At 37.5% G+C, this 21,483-nt stretch overlaps 2 protein-coding genes across 3 annotated transcripts; one reads left to right on the forward strand and one right to left on the reverse strand.

The window, feature by feature from the left end:
• The first annotated feature begins 87 nt into the window (after positions 1-87).
• LOC106093273 (mitochondrial assembly of ribosomal large subunit protein 1) lies at positions 88-1,076 on the forward strand. The gene is made up of 2 exons (XM_013260319.2): positions 88-473; positions 529-1,076. Exons 1-2 carry the CDS (start codon positions 152-154, stop codon positions 966-968), a joined length of 762 nt encoding a protein of 253 aa, XP_013115773.2. The 5' UTR covers positions 88-151; the 3' UTR covers positions 969-1,076.
• On the reverse strand, positions 972-20,437 carry LOC106093272 (rhythmically expressed gene 2 protein). Of its 2 annotated transcripts, none has more exons than XM_013260318.2 (3): positions 20,049-20,437; positions 2,372-2,457; positions 972-1,641 (listed from the first exon to the last, which is right to left on the reverse strand). In XM_013260318.2, exons 1-3 carry the CDS (start codon positions 20,204-20,206, stop codon positions 1,076-1,078), a joined length of 810 nt encoding a protein of 269 aa, XP_013115772.1. In that variant the 5' UTR covers positions 20,207-20,437; the 3' UTR covers positions 972-1,075. The 2 variants fall into 2 exon arrangements, with proteins under 2 accessions (XP_013115772.1, XP_059216330.1); XM_059360347.1 differs by lacking the exon at positions 20,049-20,437 and adding an exon at positions 2,593-2,696.
• Between the last annotated feature and the right edge of the window lie 1,046 nt (positions 20,438-21,483).

Raw genomic sequence — 21,483 nt, forward strand, 5'->3', positions numbered from 1 at the left:
GGACCAATTTGAACGATATGTGTTAATGTGAGACCGGTCCATTACTCGCTAAAATCGATAACTGTTGCTACACAAATCGAGTTTTGTCAATATATGTCGTGTGTGAGATAACATCGTCATATGTTTGAATAATAATTTGTAACGAAACATAATGCTTAGTGTTCGATTATTTCGTTTAATTAACGATAAACGGTTGAGCGTGCCATTTATACGTTGTTTCCACCATGAATTTAGCAAACCCGAGATCAAAACTGGTGAAGGAGAGAAGAAAAACAACAAGACTTCCACTGGAGCCATAACGGAGGAGTCAACGGAATCAATTCTTACCGGAGCAATGAGCCAAAAATTTAAGGTATTTCGTGAAGAGGAATCACCAGAAATCATTGATGTTATAGAGGAGCGTGAACGCTATCAAACCGAAGATGATGCTGATGACATGTATGATGATGCCTACATGGGGCTAAATTTGAAAAGTAAGACCTTCTTGGCGTGCAGTATATAAATAATTCAAGTATTTTTCGATTACAGGAGGAATTCATGGTGTCTTTGACGTTGAAGATCTGGTGGACGTTTTACGAAGAGAAAACGCCGAGGACATCTTTGTTTGTTCAGTACCCAAAGAATTGAAGTACGTTGATTATATGGTGGTCTGTAGTGGGAGAAGTTATCGCCATATGTTGGCTACGGCTGAATTCGTACGCCGCATATTTAAAATAAAAAGGCAAAAGGGTGATACTCTACCTAAAATTGAGGGGGAGAAAAGCCGTGATTGGATGGCAATGGATTTGGGCAATATTACCTTGCACATATTTTCACCTAAGGCCAGAGAAACCTACGATTTGGAATCGTTGTGGGCAATTGGCGTACAATTCGATAAAGAATTCAACAAACCAAAGGATCCATTAGTAGAGCTTTTTGAGAAGCATTCTACTCTGCTGACTGACATTAAACTTGCGAATCAATCATAATAATTTGTGGAATGTTGTATGTTATAATTTGCAAGAAATTGGTTTTCACATAAAATTAGAATAAAATACATTATGTACATATATATGAAAAAGATTTGTGTACAAAACTACCACGTTATACTATTTGTGGCAAGTTTCCTGTGGAAATCGTATAAACTAGGAAAGACAAAACTTGCATCAATTTTGTCTTCACCGTATTTTGCAGTTAAGTAATTAGCGTTTTTCTCATGAACTAATGCTGCATTCCAGCCTGCGGATTTTGCCGCAATATAGTCAGTTGTGGGACCATCCCCCACATGCAGACATTGCTCAGGCTTGAGATCGTTTAGATTTGATGCTCTCATGGCCATATCGAATATCTCTTTGTTGGGTTTTTCAACTTTGCAGTCATATGAGTTGAGAGCGAATTCAAGGAAATGATCAATTTTCAAGTTAACCAACAACTTTGGCAGGCGAGGATCAAAATTAGAAATGACTCCCATTACGAACGGATATTCACCTCTTGCATTTTCTCTGGCCCCTAATTGCTGCTGCATGCGTAAATAGTTAAGGAGATCAACACTACCATTGCAATGCTGCCAGCAGGATGAGGTTTTGTAAAGCTCCAGTAGATGTTTGGTAAAACTATCGATTTTATCCTCCGGTATTGGCGATCCACTTTCGGCAAATGTATCTGAAATTTAAAAAGAAAATCAATGCAATTACAATTTCATTATTTACGTAGTCAAATGCAAATTTGCCCATGAATATTCCACTAACAAATAGCGGAGAGAGAAGTATCACATATCAATGAGTGCTGTCTGAAACAAGTTTAAGTTCAGTGATAAAAGACCTCCTTTTTTTGCCGAGTCCGAACAACTTGAAGTAGAGCGACACCACAGAGAAGTTTAAACGGCTGATTACCTAAAGTAAATGCCTCACATAGCTGTGAGCACCACACAGGCTGGAACATTGAGGTGCAATCTGTGTGGTGTTCATTGCTGTCACGAGAAGCTTAGCTGCGAGCTACCGGGCGCGTCCACAGGTTGTGGATAGTGGAATGCTCCATACAGAATAGCTGCTATGGCAGTTCGTTCAATTAGCGGTATCTAGCGGAGAATCTCAGTGAGAGGTCGGGCGGCACCGGATGTTGCATGTTGGTCGATATGACAAGGCGAGTTATTGGAGTCTTTAAATAACCAATGGCCACCTTGTTCCCCCGTCGATCGAAACGAGCTTGCTCACATACAGGAGCTTGAAGAGGATCGCCACCTCCACATGAAAATTTGGCTACAACAACAACAACAACAACTACCGCTGAAATTTTTACTGATGTTTTTGCCGGGATTTGCGCCCAAAAGTTTGGAGTCAAAGACGGAAATGCTAACGTCTTAGCTACGGTGGCTAATAGTAACCGCACTCACTTGATATTAATTGTCTCCACCATTGATGCCATTCCATAAGAGCTGAATTCCTTCCGAAGTTGGGATACCAACGGTTCATCTTCTGCCTGCAATTAAAGTGAAATTGTTTTTATTTAAGAGTATTTTTTTAATGACCAAGTTAACAAATTTTTGTATTTAAAATGTGATCTCGAAAGCGAAAAGGTTGCTAAAAGAACTGCTTCTACAGATATAACACATACATTTTTTTTTTATCAACAACGAATTTGTTCTCAAGAATAGTGATATGCTATTTTCTAGTAAGTTTGTGTTTCACAGCGAAATCATTATTTTTTCACAATAACTTTTTTTAAACAAATGATTTATTGAAAATCCATTGCAGGATATTGTTCGGCTTTAGACCATTGTTCAATGCTTTCAGTCAATTGTTTCTAACAACAAAGCACACTTTTGCTGACTTTTAAATGTTTTTGCCATACTATTCTTTGCATAGAAAGCATTAAACAATGTCGAAAGCCGGACAATTCCTGCAATGGAATCTCAGTAAGATTCTAAGACCGAAAATGAAAGCGCAAACAGACAACACAAATGATTTATGATGATTTAATTCAGTGAGTTGCATATAGGAACCAAAACTGCATATTTATGTAAAGAAAAAATAGAAGTCGACAGCAACCCTTCCGACCATATTTCCGTTCTAGGCTCTTATATAGACCGACCGAAGAGGTTAGTATGTCCGCCTATGACGCTGAACGCCTGGGTTCGAATTCTGGTAGGAACGTCAGAAAAATTTTCAGCGGTGTTTATCCCCCTATTGCTGGCGACTTTGCCGATGAAAGACTCCATCGGGTCAATCCGGTACGTACAACCGGCTGCCATGGGATTGTGCATTTGCAAGAATATACCGCCATTTTCTTCTTCTTTTTCTGCACTATTAAATCATCGGCACGGGGCGACCTTTGTCAATGGGAAGCAATTTTTTTTGTTTTTAGAAAATTAAAATTTCCCGCGGAAGGATCTGGTACTAAGTCATGTAAGATTGGCGGGGCAGATACATAGCTGACGTAAACGTGTTGTCCCCGGTCACACAAAGGACACACATCCGGTACGTCCGAAACAACTTCATGCAATTAGCCAATTGAGGCGGTTGCATCTGCCGGAACATGGTTAGTCAGAACCACTGTGGTTTGCCGAGGGAGGTTAACTCCTTCAGGTGCTGTGGGTGACGGCTGGCTTCCAAGAACGCCATTCATATGGTAGCGGAACTTTCACGCCGTCGTGTATGCTATTCTTTTGCTGTAGTTGTAGTTACCATATATTTTAATGTAAATGTAGCGATCTCGTGAAGCTGCTTAGGATCGTTGCGGTCCATAGGACCAATCGCCGCGGGAACAAAGTGTCATTGGTTATTAAAGTCACCAATAACTCGCTATATTGTTGTTGTTGTAGCAATGTATTGTACACTGCGGGAACAGTCCTTGCTGATGAAGGACAGGTCAATTCAGTACGTAAAACCGGCTGCCTTCGGATTGTAGCCGCATTCTTGTTGTTGTAGCCACACTGCAAGTATGCATGTCGATTCTTCTTTACTTTTCTTCTCTCTGAGATCATTCTGACTCGAAAGTGGTTTCCAGATCCAGCTCTGCTGTCGGATTATTTTAATCCGCCCCATACCACTATGGACATATACCTAAGCCAGTAATTGTGTTGTTAAGCATTTAGATATTTTTCTTTATGCTCCTCCCGGGGCCAGCCCGCGTAAGTTCGGGAGGTTTTCTCGATGGCAGCCCTATAGAAACTATTAAAATAGACTTTCACAGTGCTACTTAGCCCTAAGGATCTTAGTCTATTCGCTTATATGGTCGTTGCTCATTATTTGATGACGTCCTGTGATGGTCTTTAATTTGACTGGTTTGTTCCTTGCCCTTTCGCAGTTCTTAGTAGCGTGGGTCGACATTAAAGGACAGTTGTTGAGGGTTACTGCCAAGTTTTTGGGTGCCACACCTTTGGGGACGCTTGTCCGTCGACCTGTATTTCAAGCTCTATAGTGTAATCAGTTGTCCAGGTGGTGAATAGTGTTTGCTGACTATTTAGTGGGGGAGATTTTTGAGGTTAGGGCTCCTTCAAAATTCTGCCAAGTCCCTGAGGCACATACTGCTGTTATAAAATGGGGTTTATTCAGTGAGAGATAAAATAAGACTGCGCCAACTACGATATACACAGAGAGAATTTTTCTTCATAAATGCAATGATCGGGTTTCATAACCTTTTGTTCATAAATATTATGAAAAATTTTATTATAGTAATGCAAAAATCATAAATATTATGAAAATTCTTAATGAAAGAAAATATATGAATATGATCGTTTATGAAAAAAAGTTATTATATTTATGAAACTTTGTTTTATAGATGTAAAGAAACTTTTCATAATATTAATAATTTTTATCATAAATATAAAAATTATGTTATTGATATATGTCCATGTGGGTATACAATGAGAATTGTCTCATTGTGAAAATTTGATGGGGGAATTTTTCAAGTCAAGTTCAAATAACCTCCTTAATGTATACTTGAAAGAGGTTCAGAATTTTGTCACTATTTCTCGTGTGCAAGAGGAAGAATGAAAAAACACACACGCATACCTACATGCATGTTTTACATTACAACAATGCACAGATAGATCTCTGCGTCATTCAATCTACGTAAAATCTTGAAGCTATTGGGTATTTTTAACTTTGCAGTGAATTGAAAAGCGTAAAAAGTAAGTACTGTCGATAATATAGTGTTTTCGTGCAAAGCCTCGATCTTCTGCGCTCATTTTATAATTTCTGACACCAAGTTTCGAGGTGCCTTCCACCGCTTGATCTTTCCATCGGGCTTTTGGCCGTACCGGATTGCGTTTACAACCGTGTTTGCCTTCAAAAGACTTCTTTGCTGGAGCTTCTTCATCCAATCTGTCAGCATGACCTAGCCAACTCTGCCGTTGTATTTTGATTCGTTTAAATATGCTATCGTCGTCATACAGCTCGTGGTTCATACGTCGCCTATAATCTCCATTACCGCAAACTGGTCCATATATTTTACGAAGAATCTTTCGCTCAAATACTCCAAGCACTGCCTCATCTGTTTTCACAAGTACCCATGTCTCAGAAGTATCTAACAATACGGGTAGTATCAGTGTCTTGGTGGTCTAGTTTCTAAACGGCTTACTTAATCCAAAGTAGCATCTGTTTGCCAGTGTCTGGTGCCATTCGTTTCGGTTACATTTTTAGGATCATCCCGAACTGGCTGTCGCCTGTACGAGAAATTGAAGCCTAAGAACTTAGTACATGCAAATGCAAAGTTAAGCCATTGATAGACCATCAAAATTTACACAAAAAAGGTAACCGTGAAGCAATATTTTTCCAACTTTGGAACACTTGTGCTCGTGTTCAGCGTCGGTTTTATGTATCAGAACGATCCAGCCTTCCCAGAGGCTGGTCAAGAATCGCTACCCCCTTCCACATGTAAGTGTGACAACAACAACAACATAGTACCTAAATATATGTATAAATTTTTTCTGAATAAATTTAACTCAATATCCTAGCTTTTGTTTTAGCTTTTCTTTATTATAGACTAGCTGACCCGGGCCCGCTCCGCTGCGCTTTCTTTTACTTTATATGGAACAAAAGTTTCCTTGGAATATTTATTTTCGACAATTAAAGAGCTTTTAGTGAAATACCATGCTACGAATATAGTATATCGCTTGACTAATTGTTCAACAATATAAGTGCCTTTGTCCGAAATTCATATGATCTTTATTGGTCAACGAATTTAAGTTTGGATGTAAGGTGTACTCCATTCTTAAAATACTTCATATGATGTCTGATTTAGTGGTGTCTTCGGGGGAAAGGTGGTCCCCCAGATACTTGGCCCTGAAAAATATCAGCATCGTGCTCTTCTCTTAAATACCATTTATTTAAACCCCATATTGCCATTGGCTTAAGAGGAGTTTACAGGATGAGGCGTTCCCAAACACATGGCCCCAAAATAGGTTATCAAATTCGTTTTCTAATCTCAAATACCTTTCATTTGAGCCATATATTGGCATGGTCGAAAAATTTGTTTCCTTTGGGGGAAGGCGCAGCGGAGCCCGGGTCAGCTAGTATGTTATAAAGTTAGGGGTCTCAGCTCTGCGTTTTAAGAACTCGAAGGGTTTTCCCAGTTTTTTTCTTTTTGTAAAAAATACCAATATTGTACTTCACAGATCTTCTATTAGAGTATACACAATTTATAAACGTTACACTTAAAACGCATCTACATTAAGTCTTCTTTCCATTACAGTAAGCTAAAATTGATAGTGCTGGGCCAAGTTTTCTGTATAGAGACGAAACAATAAAATTACCTTTTTTACAAAAAAATGCCAAAAATTTACTTTTTTGCTATTTTTTGATTTGTATAACTTTTGACTGAACAATCGGATCTTAGCATATATCGCGACAAAAAAAAAAATAGTAAATTTTATTAGCTTTCCAAATCAGTTAAAAAATTCAGAAATGCTTTCAGAAGAAAAATTTAAAATCGGTTCAGAAATGCTTTCACAAGCATCAAAATAAGAGACCAGGCTCTGCGAAAAAAGACTCCAGCAAAAAAAAAAAACTTTGAAAATCGGACCATAAATGTGCTTTTTGGCAGCCCGAACAAAATTTTGTAGGTCCGAGGTGACCAACTTTGAAGGCCTACCAATGGGCGCCTGGGTCTTCTAGGGCCCTGAAATTTTGCATATAAACTGGATAAAACCTCAGCTTTAATCATGTAATTTCATGAAGATAACACCCTCCGTTCCAAAATGGCAGACTTATTTCCACTTATTTGTTTTGACATCCCACTGTGCATCGCTTGCAAATTATTGAATTTCCTTATCAAAATGCTTGCTCTGTTAAGAAAGATCATCGAGCGCTTCTTCTTCTTCAGCGACAAAGCTCATTTTTGGCTCAATGGGTACGTATATAAGCAGAATTGTCGATTTTGGAGTGAAGATCAGCGAGAAGCATTGCAAGTGCTACCAATGCATCCAGAGAAAATCACAGTTTGTGCGGTTTATGGGCTTTGGCATCATTGGACAACACTTCGTCAAAGATGATGCGAATCGTAACGTAACTGTGAATGGTGAGCGCTATCGTGTGATATCCAACTTTTTTCCCAAAATGCAAGAGCTTGACTTGCATGGCACGTGGTATCAACAAGAAGGGGCCACATGCCACACAGATCGCGTAACAATGGAATTATTGAAAGGCGAGTTCGGTGAACATTTTATTTCACGTTTGTAAAGGGTCAATTGGCTACTTAGGTCGTGCGATTTAACGCCTTTACACTATTTTTTGTGGGCTATGTTAAAGCTTATGTCTATACAGACAAGCCCGCTTCAATTGACGCATTAGAAGACAACATTGGCGCATTTATTCGTGTGATACCGGCCGAAATGTTGGAAAGAGTATGCCAAAACTGGACTAAGTGATGGACCATTTGAGGCGCAGTCACGGTCAACATTTGCATGAAATAATCTTCAAACACTAAATTATATGGACCGTACTATTGATGCAAAAAAAGATTTTATGATTTTTTCTGAATTTAAGGTGCTTTTTTCTTGAAAAACTTTCCTATAGCACTTAAAAAATCACACTGTATATTCGATAAGCAGCTCACACATTTTTGTTTATATCCGAACTTATCCGTATCTGGCAATGTGCATTAGCATCACATCCTACATTGAGGCTCTTTTTCTCTGCAAAAGACTCTTCATTCTTGTAAAGAGTAGTTTAACACGTGTTAAACTACTCTTTACTAGAATACGGGCTTTGTGTCTCCCATTCCCCGTAACCGTGAGTAGTTTAAATCCACGAATTCTTAATTCACGAAACATTCTTCCGCACACCTATGATTCCTGGAAAAGAAACACGTCCAACTTCCTCACATCAGAAGGACCTTTAGTGCCGCCGAAGAGGCCTTACAATGGTGGGGATTTATTTGCGAAAACCGGACCATAATCAGGATTCAGAATTTCCACCACTGTTGGATGACCCTCATCTACAGAGTTTGTCAGAAGTCATGTCATGATGAGTTTGCTTGTCATGATGAGTTTCCTTACGCATCCACTGGCAGTTGAGAAAGCAGCGGAACCACTTTTCCTCTGGACACAAGACAATTGCGGTGTGGATGATTCCTTATCAGATGCTTCACTAATTGCTGCTGCTGAGTTACGCCCTTCTCTGCTGGCGAACACCTTGAGCCTAATCCACCTACTCAGGGCTTGTCGGGTCCCGTTTCGACGCCTTCTCGTTCTATTCCGACAGTGGCAGAGGGACTTTCAGTCTTCTGCAATCCTCCATACTTTAGAGATGTGATCGATAGGTCCTCAGAAAAGTGTTCAGCAACAACGGCTGAGTCGTCTTCTGATTCCCCAACCTCACCGCTTCTATACATCTTCAGTTTCAACTTGTTGAAACCATAGGATACAACTCCTTCAGACTTGTTGAGGTCTGCGAGACAGCCGGAGTTTAGTACGAATACAGCATGCCCCCGGTAGCCATCAGCCTCATCCAATCTTCCAGTCGGTGATTAGAGGATTTGGATAACAGTCCCACAGTCTCCTAAGTATGGATTTGGGATCTGAGGGAATCCTTGGTATCCAAGCGTGTGCTATTGGTCGAGAAGAATAAGACAAGAATATGTTCCTTCATGACTAAATCCAGTGCTGCGCCTTGTCAGTTCTGGCCAATATACTTCAGCGCGCAGCGATACGTCTAAATTGAGCGTTGTTCCCCGATGGCAATTAGTTTGTATCGGCACTGATACCAACCTGCATCGTCGCAGACTGGATGAAGCCCGCAAGTACATCAGATTACAGATGACGGTCCATTGACTATCACACTCTTATTGTTTTTATGTGTGTCACCTTGTTCTTCCCCTGTGTCGACAAATACCATCACCAAGATGTCCCTAGCGACATTAGCAAAGTTTCTTGCATTTCAGAACGTTTAATAATGCAATAAATATGTTGCGTTCTTCCTTAACCCCTGGGAAATTTTTGAGCGAAATTGGGCTCAGGACCGGGGCCCTCTAAATTATTTTTCCAAAGACAAAACTTCAAAGAAATTTTTTCTAAAGAAATTTTTTGAGATTTTTAACATTTTCCTAAAGACAAAATTAAAATTTTTTTAGTGAAATTTCCTAGCGACATAGATTCAATGAAATCTTTACTCAAATTACAAAGAATTTAATTTTTTTTTAAGACAAAAATACAAAAATTGTTTGTGTAGATACGACTTCAGTTAATCTTATTCTATATGAAAATTAAATATTTTAGCTCAGGCCATTTTTTTTTCTGAACACAGAATAAAAATAGTTTTTTTTTTTAAAATTTTCAGTGAAAAATTCTTTGAAGCCAAAATTGTGCCAGTTTAATAAAATTTTCTATAAAAACAAAATATTAATGGAATTCTCTCTAAACAAAATATTTAATTGCAATTTGCTCTAAAGAAAAAATGTCAATGAAATTTTCTCTTAAAGGCTGTTCGTTTTTCACCGTTGAAAGCTCTTTTTTGGTGATTTCTGTTTTGAAACAATATACAAATTTCAATGATAAGGAAACAATTTTATTAAAATTTTACCATATTTACACTGAATGAAACCAGCGAGTTTTTGCTTTAAAATCTTTTCTTATCTAAAAAATATAGCGAAATACCTTCCTTCAGTTAAAATTTCTCTAAAGAAAAAGAAGAAAAAAGCGTCACAATTCGGTGAAAATTGGATAACTTATGCACCCAAATTCGGCACGGACATTGAGTGTTCTAATAAACTTAAGTCACTGTTCAATTTTGTAGAACAAAATATTGGTCTTTTTGGCAGCTGTATCCAAATATAAACCGATTAGCACCATATAAGACACGCAGCTTATGTCACTGCGTCAAATTACAACGAAATCGGATAATAAATGCGCTTTTTATAGGGCCAAGACTTTAAATCGAGAGATCGTTCTTTATGGCATCTATAACCACATCTGGACCGATCTGGACCAAATTAAACATGGATATAATAATCATCCTTTTTTTATTATAACTCCACTACTATATCCGTAGATATATCTTAATGGGGGCTGGTCTCGATCATATTTTATTCAGGTCCCGAGAACTCATATACAAGTAACATTTTCAGACAATAAATCTGCTTTTATGGGACTAAGACCCTAAATTGGAAGATCGGTCTATATGACAGCTATATATATATATATATAGTCTGATCTGACTTATATTTGGTTCGGATGTCGGGAGGCTTAAAAAACGCGCTAGTTCAAATATCAACGAAATCGTGAAATAAATTAAGCTTTTTTTACACCATATCGGTCTATATGACAGGCTTAAAAAAACGCACTAGTTCAAATTTCCACGAAATCGTGTAATAAATAAAGCTTTTTTTTACGGCATAATGGTCTATATGACAGCTATATCTAAATACAGCCGATCTTACCATTTTTGGGTCAGATGGCAGGTGGCTTAAAAAACTCTCTGATTCAAATTTCAGCGAAATCAAATGTGGGTTCTAGCCCCTTAAACGGCAAATCGCTCTATATGGCAGCTATATCTAAATAAAATATGATCTGAACCATATTCAGATGGCATGCTAGGAGACTAAAACCAACTCACTGCTTCAAATTTCAGCGGACTTCAAATCGGATATAAAATAAAGCTCATATGGGCCTCAGATCCTTATCGGCAGATCGGTCTATATGGCAGCTATATAAATATAGTCCGATCTGAACTATATTTAGTTCGGATGACGGAAGTCTTAAAGAATCTCACTGTTTCAAATTTCAGCGAAAATGGGTAATAAATAAAGCTTTTATGGGCTTCAGACCCATTATCGGCAGGACGGTCTATATGGCAGCTCTATGTAAATATAGTCCGATCTGAACCATACTTGGTTCAGATGTCGGGAGGCCTAAAATTACTCACTGTTTCAATTTCAGCGAAATCGGATAAAAATAAAGCATTTATGGGCATTATACCCTTAATCGGCACATCGGTCTATATAGCAGCTATATCCAAATATGGTCCCATTTTGGCCGTTCAAGAACTTAACCAGCGTGCATCAAATAGACGTATCTGTGCCAAATTCGTTAAATAGTCCTAAAATTTTTCGACGATCCGAAATATAAAAACTTTGTAGGGTCGGAAATTGATATTTTGATGTGTTGCAAACGGAATGACTAAATGAATAAATAAATATTTCAATAAAATTTGTAATTAAGATAAAATTTCAATACATTTATTTTCTGAAGATAAGAATTTTATAAATCATTTCTAAGAAAAATTCAAATAAATTCACTAAAAATAAAATTAAAAAAAGAAAAATTTAAAGACAAAATTCAAAAAAAAAAAATCAGTCAAAACAAAATTTCTATGAAAGAATTTTTAAAGGCAAAATTTCAAAACTTGGCCCAGACGGCCCCCTATTGCAATTAAATCTTTTTTAAAGACAAAATTGTAATAAAATTTTTTCTAAATTTCTGGTTTTTTATAGACAAAATTTCAATTCAAATTTTTCTTAAGAAAAAATATCAGTAAAATATCCACTAAAGATAAAACTCAAAATTATTTTTTCAAAGGCAAAATATCAATAAATTTTTTTTAATGAAATTTTCTCTGAAGACCGAAATGTAAAATATTTTTTTTTAAAGAAAAAATGTTTGCGATTTTATAAACAAAATATTATTAAAAATTTCGTTGAAGTTAATATTTTTATGAATATTTCTCGAAAGACAAACATTTAACAAAATTTTAAATACTATAAATTTGGGGAAAAATGTACCAATTTTGGAATTTTTGATTTTCCTTCAAGAAAATCTTGATATTGTTATTAATTTTTCATTTTTATTCAAAAACAAGTAAAACGGCGTTAATTTCGGCCGGGCCGAACTTTGAATACCCACCACCTCGGGTGTATATGGAAACCACCTTTCGTCAAAATCCGGTGAAAAATGCATACCTTATGCCCCATAGCAGCTATATCGAAATATGTTTCGATTTGGACCAAATACTAATAACTACAAGTCATTGTTCAATTGTGTACAACAAAATATTGGGCTTTTTAGTAGTATATCTAAAAATAAACCGATCTGAACCATATACGACGCGGATCTCGAAAAGAAAAGTGAAATCAGATTATAAACTCGCATTTTATGGGGCCAAAACTTTAAACTGAAGAATATCGATGGGCCTAACACAACTCACTGTGCCCAAAACCTTAAATCGAGAGATCGATCTATATGGCAGCTGTATCCAAATCTGGACCGATCTGTGCCATATTGCAAAAGTATGTCGAGGGGCTTAACGTAACTCATTTTCCCAAGTTTCAGCGACATCGAAAAATAAATGCGCCTTTTATGGACCCAAAACCTTAAATCGAGAGATCGGTCTATATGGCAGCTACATCCAAATCTTAACCGATCTGGGCCAAATTGAAGACTGATATCGAAGGGTCTTACACAACTCACTGTCCCAAATTTTGGCAAAATCGAACAATAAATGCGCCTTTTTATGAGCCCAAAAGCTTAAATTGAAGGATCGGTCTATATGACAGCTATATCCAAATCTGAACCGATCTGGACCAAATTGAAAAAAGATGTCGAAGAGCCTAACATAACTTATTGTCTCAAATTTTAGCAAAATCGGATAATAAATGTGCCTTTTATGGGTCTAAGACCCTAAATCGGCGGATCAGTCTGTATGGGGGCTATATTAAGATATAGTCCGATATAGCCCATTTTCGAACTTAACCTGCTTATGGACAATAAGCAACCTCAACGTTTTCAACGTATGGACAACGTTTCACCTCAATATCTCTATTTTTAAAGACTTTAGCTGGATTTCAACAGACGGACGGACATGGCTAGATCGTCTTAGATTTTTACGCTGATCAAGAATATGTATACTTTGTAGGGTCGGAAAAGGATATTTCGATATGTTGCAAACGGAATGACAAAGTGAATATACCTTCGGTGGTGGGTATAATAAATACACATGATGGTTCATTTAAATTGCTAAAGTTTTCGCATTGAAATGCTTTGGTACCATAACAATTTTACGAAAAATGATTTTTTTAAGGGGTACGTAGGAAATCTGTGGTGAAAATTGACCAGTCAAAAAAAATTCGTTACTTCCTAATTTGGGAAATCTTTTCAAACAGGTGAGATTTCTATCATACGCCAATAGCCAGCATCCAACAAAAAAAATGATTTTCTGTCGAGCAGAATGTAGGGTTTTTTTTATACCCTCCACCATAAGATGGGGGTATACTAATTTCGTCATTCTGTTTGTAACTACTCGAAATATTCGTGTGAGACCCCATAAAGTATATATATTCTTGATCGTCGTGAAATTTTATGTCGATCTAGCCATGTCCGTCCGTCTGTCCGTCCGTCCGTCCGTCCGTCCGTCTGTCTGTCGAAAGCACGCTAACTTCCGAAGGAGTAAAGCTAGCCGCTTGAAATTTTGCACAAATACTTCTTATTAGTGTAGGTCGGTTGGTATTGTAAATGGGCCATATCGGTCCATGTTTTGATATAGCTGCCATGTAAACCGATCTTGGGTCTTGACTTCTTGAGCCTCTAGATTGCGCAATTCTTATCGGATTGGAATGAAATTTTGCACGACGTGTTTTGTTATAATATCCAACAACTGCGCCAAGTATGATTCAAATCGGTCCATAACCTGATATAGCTGCCATATAAACCGATCTTGGGTCTTGACTTCTTGAGCCTCTAGCGTGCGCAATTCTTATCCGATCAGAATGAAATTTTGCACTACATGTTTTGTTATGATATCCAACAACTGTGCCAAGTATGCTTCAAATCGGTCCATAACCTGATATAGCTGCCATATAAACCGATCTTGGGTCTTGACTTCTTGAGCCTCTAGAGTGCGCAATTCTTATCCGATTGAAATGAAATTTTGCACGACCTGTTTTGTTATTATATCTAACAACTGTGCCAAGTATGGTTCAAATCGGTCCATAACCTGATATAGCTGCCATATAAACCGATCTTGGGTCTTGACTTCTTGAGCCTCTAGAGGGCACAATTCTTATCCGATTTAAATGAATTTTTGCACGAAGTATTTCGTTATGATATCCAATAACTGTGCCAAGTATTGTTTACATCGGTCCATAACCTGATATAGCTGTCATATAAACAGATCTGGGGATTTGACTTCTTGAGCTTCTAGAGGGCGCAATTCCTATCCGATTTGGCTGAAATTTTGCATGACGTATTTTATTTTTACTTTCAACAACTGTGTCCAATAAGGTTCAAATCGGTTCATAACCTGATATAGCTGCCATATAAACCGATCTGGGATATTGACTTCTTGACCCCTCGAGGTCGCAATTATTATCCGATATGCCTGAAATTTTGTACGATGGATCCTCTCATGACCATCAACAAACGTGTTTATTATGGTCTGCATCGGTCTGTAGCCCGATACAGATCCCATATAAATCGTTCTCTCTATTTTACTTCGTGAGCCCCAATGGGCGCAATTCTTATACGAATTGGCTGAAATTTTACACAGGTCTTCAACATATAATTTAATTGTGGTCCGAACCGGACCATATCTTGATATCGTTTTAATAGCAGAGCAACTCTTTTCTTATATCCTTTTTTGCCTAAGAAGAGATGCCGGGAAAAGAACTCGACAAATGCGATCCATGGTGGAGGGTATATAAGATTCGGCCCGGCCGAACTTAGCACGCTTTTACTTGTTTTTATAAAAATTGGTTAAAATGTCTTTTCTTCAAATGCGTCTAAAAACAATATTTGTTTAATGCTGTTGTTGTAGCCACATTTGCATATGAAGGTGGCGATCCTTGTCAAGCTCTTATAGTCGGTCGTTCCGTTCTATACGACCGATCGCAGCGGGAACTGGATGGCCATTGGTTATTCATAGGCGCCAATAACTCGACTTGTCGTATCGAACATCATATGCACTCAGTATTTAAGCAAGAGCCGGTGCCATCCGGCCACTCTCTGAGACTTTCTACTCAATACCGCTGTTTGTTCGCGACTGCAGCTACATCGTATTGAGCATTCTACTATCTGCAACTTTCTCGTGATAAACTTCACTAGTACTGACTTCATTTACAGCGAAAATGCCTATTAAATTATTGCGAAATCCGACGGACTCTTTTTCTTTGTCAGACCACAAACAAAAGTCAAACAACAACAAACAACAAAGACAACAGTATTGAAGCAGAGTATCGGCTCATTTAATTACATTTTTAATTAAAATTGCGCGAAATTTATCCTGATGCAGCGACATGTCGCTACTCAGAGAACTCAGTACCACTTACACGGATTGTGTTCGCATTATCTTCGTCACCATTTTTTATAGTGCGTTTCGACAGTTGCAAATTTTGCCCATGAACATTCCATTAAGGAACAGGGGCAAACTTCCGATTCAAGTTTAAGCTCAATGATAAGGGGCCTCCTTTTTATAGCCGAGTCCGAACGGCGTGCCGCAGAGCGACACCTTTTCGGAGAGAAGTTTTACATGGCATAGTACCTCACAAATGTTGCCAGCATTAGGAGGGGAAAACCACCGCTGAAAATTTTTTCTGATGGTCTCGCCAGGATTCGAACCCAGGCGTTCAGCATCATAGACGGACATGCTAACCTCTGCGCTTCGGTGGCGTTTCGACAGTTCGTATGAAAAGTCGAAGTCAGTATTAGGCTTCACGAAGAACACCACACAAATTGGAGCTGGGATATTTGTTTAATGCTTTCAGTTTGTGTGCGTAGTATTTTGTGGAAATAAATAGCATTTAAAACCCATTGTCGAAATAAAACCCTTTTGGTATTATTTAACCAGTTTAAGACAAATTAAAACTACTGGAAAATACATATTTTTTGTAATATTTAATAAAAAAATCGTCATAAAAATACCTGGCTAGTATTTTCGCCGAAATTTTTGACTAAATAATTGCATATCTCAATCTCACTACAAAACCAATGGTGAATGTTTGGAAAAAAGCAGCGAAATATTAAAAAGAAATATTTAAAAATAGAAAAATGAAAAAATAACTAACGGCATTGCTAGAAAGTTCTTCATCCGAAGTTGAGAATGCGATGTTTACCGTATTATTATTGTAGGTTGAAATTACTACATAGGGACATATGAATATGTTCGATTGAAAATGCAAAAAGTGTAACACTATGGGTTGGAGCGACATTTTCAAAATGTTGTCCCGTATAAGTGTAACATATTTTACAGAATCGAAATACCCGTAGGATATCTGCACAAAAATATCTGATAGGCAAGCAATACAAAGTTTTGACAAGCAATACAAAGTTTAGCTCTTGGCTTATGACCAAATGTCATCGCCGATGAGTGTATCCCCGGACCCACTAGTGACTAAAATTGCACATAAAAAATTTTAAATATTTTTAGCCATTTCACAGTTACAGATGGATTTTGAGAATTTTTCGATTTCGAGCCACAGTAAGGAGGGATAAAGCTATACGCTTGCAAGTTTGCACAAATAATTCCTATAAGTGTAGGTCGGTTGGGATTGTTAATGGGCCATATTGGTCTATGCTTTGATATAGCTGCGTAATTCTTATCCGATTTGGTTGAAATTTTGTATGAGGTGTTTTGTTATGATTTCCAACAATTGGTCTAAATCGGTTCAAAACTTGATATAGCTGCCATATTTACGGATCTTGACTTCTTGAGTCTCTAGTGTGCGCAATTATCCGATTCTGCTGCAATTTTGCATAAAGCCTTTTGATATGGCTCAAAAATTTATATAGCTCCAATATAAACCGATCTCCTGATTTGAATTTTTGAGCCTCGATGGCACAATTCTTATCCGATTTGGCTAAAAAATAGTTCAACGACTTCTTCTTTGGCCTTCCACATACGATTTATTATCTGATATAGCTCCCATAAAACCGATCTCCCCATTTTGCTTCTTGAGCCACAATGACTTCTCCAACATCCAAAACAAGTGTGGTCCGAATCGGTGGATAACCTGAAATATCCATTATCCTTTGTTTGCCTATAAAGAGATATAGATATAGGACAAAAACTTGACAAATGCAATCCATGGTGGCACGCTTTTACTGTTTTTACCTGCACTTATTGTTTAAAATAAATAAATTTACAAAAACTAATAAAACAAACAAAAATTATGCCGGAAATGGTAGCCATAATGGTTTCAAGCGTTGCCAATAATGTTGTTCGCCATTTTCCTCACTACCAGCAGAATTTTATATCCTCCACCCTACTAATTTCATCATACCGTTTGCAACACCTCGAAAAATTCGTCTAAGACCTCATAAAGTATATATAATCTTGATTGTCTCGACGTCCTGAGTCGATGTAGTCATGTCTGTCAGTCCGTCTGTCGAAAGCACGTTGACTTTTGAAGGAGTAAACCTAGGCACTTGAAATTATGCACAAATACTTTTTATCAGTGTGGGTCATTTGGGATTGTAAATGGTTCCTATCGGTCCATGTTTTGATATAGCTGCCATATAAACCGATCTTGGATCTTGACTTCTTAAGCCTTTAGAGGGCGCAATTCTTATCCTATTTTGCTAAAATTTAGCATGACGTGTTTTGTTATGGTTTTCAACAACTATGTTTTGTATGGTTGGATATAGCTGCCATATAAACCGATCTTGGGTCTTGACTCCTTAAGCCAATAGAGGACGCAATTCTCATCCGATTTGGCTGAAATTATGTATGAAGTGTTCCAAGAACTATGTTTTGTATGGTTCGAATCGGTTCATAACCTGATATAGCTGCCATATAAACCGATCTTGGATCTAGACTTTTTGAGCCAGTAGAGGACGCACTTCTCATCCGATTTGGCTGAAATTTTGCATGAAGTGTTCTGTTATGACTTCCAACAACTATGCTAAGTATGGCGCACATCGGTACATAACCTGATACAGCTGCCATATAAGCCGATCTTAGAGTTTGACTTCTTCAGCCATTAGAGGGCGCAATTCGTCTCCGATTTTGCTGAAATTTTGTACAACGGCTTTTTCTTTGACCTTCAACATACGTCCAATATGGTCTATAGCCTGATACAGCTCCCATATAAACCGATCTTCCGATTATGCTTCATGAGCCCCTACAAGGCGCAATTCTTATCCGAATGGACTGAAATTTTATCCAATGACTTCTTCAATGTTCAGCATTCAATTCACTTATGGCCCGAATCGCACTATAATTTAAGATAGCTCCAATAGCATAACAGTTCTTACTCATTATTCTTAGTTTGCCTAAAAAGAGATACCGTGCAAAGAACGCGATAAATGCGAGCCATGGTGGAGGGCATAAAAGATTCGGTCCGGCCGAACTTAGCACGCTCTTAATTGTTTATATGTAGAGTTTTAATTGCGAAAACTTTAATTCAAATATATTTGTTTTTTTTTTAACTTATTTACGAAATTTTTTTTGCACCAACACCATACTGCCTTTACATGACACTTTCCACCTTTTTTATTCATTTTCTTTTGATATATATATATAGTGTTTGATAGTTGTCCCTGCGAAAAGAGGTCCAGAGAACCAAACCTAATGGGCTAAATCCATTCTGAATAATAACTGAACTGCTCCAGATATTTTCTACTAATTTGTATTTGACGTTATTTTCTTGATTATAGCATTTTTAAATATAACTTATACCATGTTTCCACTAGGAGCAAATCTAGATTTGAGACGAGATTTCGGAAATCTCGTGTTTTGCAACGAGGTTTTCCATACATTTTCAATGTGAGCAAAACTACTTATTTGAGGGGATATGCAGGAAATCTCCTTCCAAATTCAAATGCAATACTACGTTTGCCTTGAATACCGGTTATTATTAGGATTTTCGGGCAGCACTTTTTCTTAGCATCTGACAATTTCTTATTGAAATTAAAAAATTTAATAGTAATTTAATAAAATCGTTTCACAAACTTAATTGCTGACCGCAATGTACATATATGCTGAACACAATAAAAATGCTAATCACAATAAAAACGCTGTCAAAAACGTCACTATTGACCGCATAAATCGTAGTGGAAACGGGTTTTGGAGATTATCTCAAATTTGGGCTCTGGTGGAAACATGGCTTTTCATTGCTAAAGCTAGAGAAAAATTTTAATTGTTTCACAATTCTATAAACGCTTATAACCTACATAGCACTGGTAACATCAATTCAATGGTGGCTAGGTAATTAACATTTTTCTAATGTAATATAGTTGAATGAACAATTTTACATAATCGATTCAATATTTAATAAAAAATGAACTATCCATTACAACTCATTGTATACGAGGCTTATTTAGATCTGTGTAAAAAATACTCATTATAAAACACTTGCACCGGTAGTCACAAAACTTAGATAGGTTTATTTCCCAGTTCGATATAGTAAATCTCTCAAATACTCCTACTTTATGTTTTGTGAATATGGACATTATACTTCAGTATTGCAATAGGGGTGACCACCAAATACTTTCTTGTCAGATTTGTTTGTTTTTAAAATGGATATCTAAAATTATATTTTCTATTCGCAACACGAGCAGTATCCTCCTAATATGCCCTTTGTTTCATTTTCACAATATAATTTTAAAAATTTTAATTGCACACCATTTGTTCACCTAAATTACGCACCAATTTGAACGAAAATTTGTAACCAAATCATTATTGTTACATCGGACACCAAACAGAGCCCCAATTTCACCGTATTGTTTGCCCGGAGAAGAACGGAATTGCAGCAAAGTGTTCGTTACATCGAAGGTGATTAAACGTAAACGTCCTAAGCTTGACATATTTTGCCGCCTTAAATTTCAGCACGTCTCGTGTTTGTCAATAGCCGCGAAATGTTTAGACCAGACACTATGCCAAACGATGGTATTTGGCAGTACAAAGTCAAGTTTTTGTAGGGTTTCAAGAGCAAAGATAACCGATGACGACGACACCCACTCTGGCTAACGACTGATTGAATCTACTCAGGACTGGGAAGCAGAGAAGTGACACGTCCGAATCTACACTCGCTTTAATCAAAATCAGCTTGCTTACAATAATGGAATATGGAAAACAAATCGTATGAACTCGTATGTATGTGTGAGCATTTTATGTAATGTATCGTTTTCCCCGCCCGGGGTATTCCGTACACTCATTGGCATGCCCTACGCTATGCAATTTTGGTTAGACATTTTTTTTTGTTATTGAATGTTGGAAAAGTTTTTTTTCTAAATATAAGGTTAACAAGTAAAAGCGTGCTAAGTTCGGCCGGGCCGAATCTTATATACCCTCCACCATGGATCGCATTTGTCGAGTTCTTTTCCCGGCATCTCTTCTTAGGCAAAAAAAGGATATAAGAAAAGATTTGCTCTGCTATTAGAGCGATATCAAGATAGGGTCCGGTTTGGACCACAATTAAATTATATGTTGGAGACCTGTGTAAAATGTCAGCCAATTCGAATAAGAATTGCGCCCTTTGTGGGCTCAAGAAGTAAAATAGAGAGATCGATTTATATGGGAGCTGTATCGGGCTATAGACCCATTCAGACCATAATAAACACGTATGTTAATGGTCATGAGAGAATCCGTCGTACAAAATTTCAGGCAAATCGGCCTCTAGAGGCTCAAGAAGTCAAGATCCCAGATCGGTTTATATGGCAGCTATATCAGGTTATGAACCGATTTGAACCATATTTGGCACAGTTGTTGGATATCATAACAAAATGGATAAGAATTGCGCACTCTAGAGGCTCAAGAAGTCAAGACCCAAGATCGGTTTATATGGCAGCTATATCAGGTTATGGACCGATTTGAACCATACTTGGCACAGTTGTTGGATGTCATAACGAAACACGTCGTGCAAAATTTTATCCCAATCGGATAAGAATTGCGCACTCTAGAGGCTCAAGAAGTCAAGACCCCAGATCGGTGTATATGGCAGCTATATCAGGTTATTGACCGATTTGAACCATACTTGGCACAGTTGTTGGATATAATAACAAAACACGTCGTGCAAAATTTCATTCCAATCGGATAAGAATTGCGCACTCTAGAGGCTCAAGAAGTCAAGACCCAAGATCGG

The sequence above is a fragment of the Stomoxys calcitrans genome, chromosome 1 (assembly GCF_963082655.1).
Source record: "Stomoxys calcitrans chromosome 1, idStoCalc2.1, whole genome shotgun sequence".
Lineage (NCBI taxonomy): Eukaryota > Metazoa > Arthropoda > Insecta > Diptera > Muscidae > Stomoxys > Stomoxys calcitrans.

Bases quoted from the DNA above. Each gene is read 5' to 3' on its own strand.
- LOC106093273 (XM_013260319.2), top strand. From the start codon at position 152: ATGCTTAGTGTTCGATTATTTCGTTTAATTAACGATAAACGGTTGAGC. The intron at 474-528 runs GTAAGACCTTCT...TTTCGATTACAG, and splicing joins CATGGGGCTAAATTTGAAAA to GAGGAATTCATGGTGTCTTT.
- LOC106093272 (XM_013260318.2), bottom strand. From the start codon at position 20,206: ATGTCAAGCTTAGGACGTTTACGTTTAATCACCTTCGATGTAACGAAC. The intron at 2,458-20,048 runs GTGCGTAATTTA...CTTTAATTGCAG, and splicing joins ACAAATTTTCGTTCAAATTG to GCAGAAGATGAACCGTTGGT. The intron at 1,642-2,371 runs GTGAGTGCGGTT...TTTAAATTTCAG, and splicing joins GTGGAGACAATTAATATCAA to ATACATTTGCCGAAAGTGGA.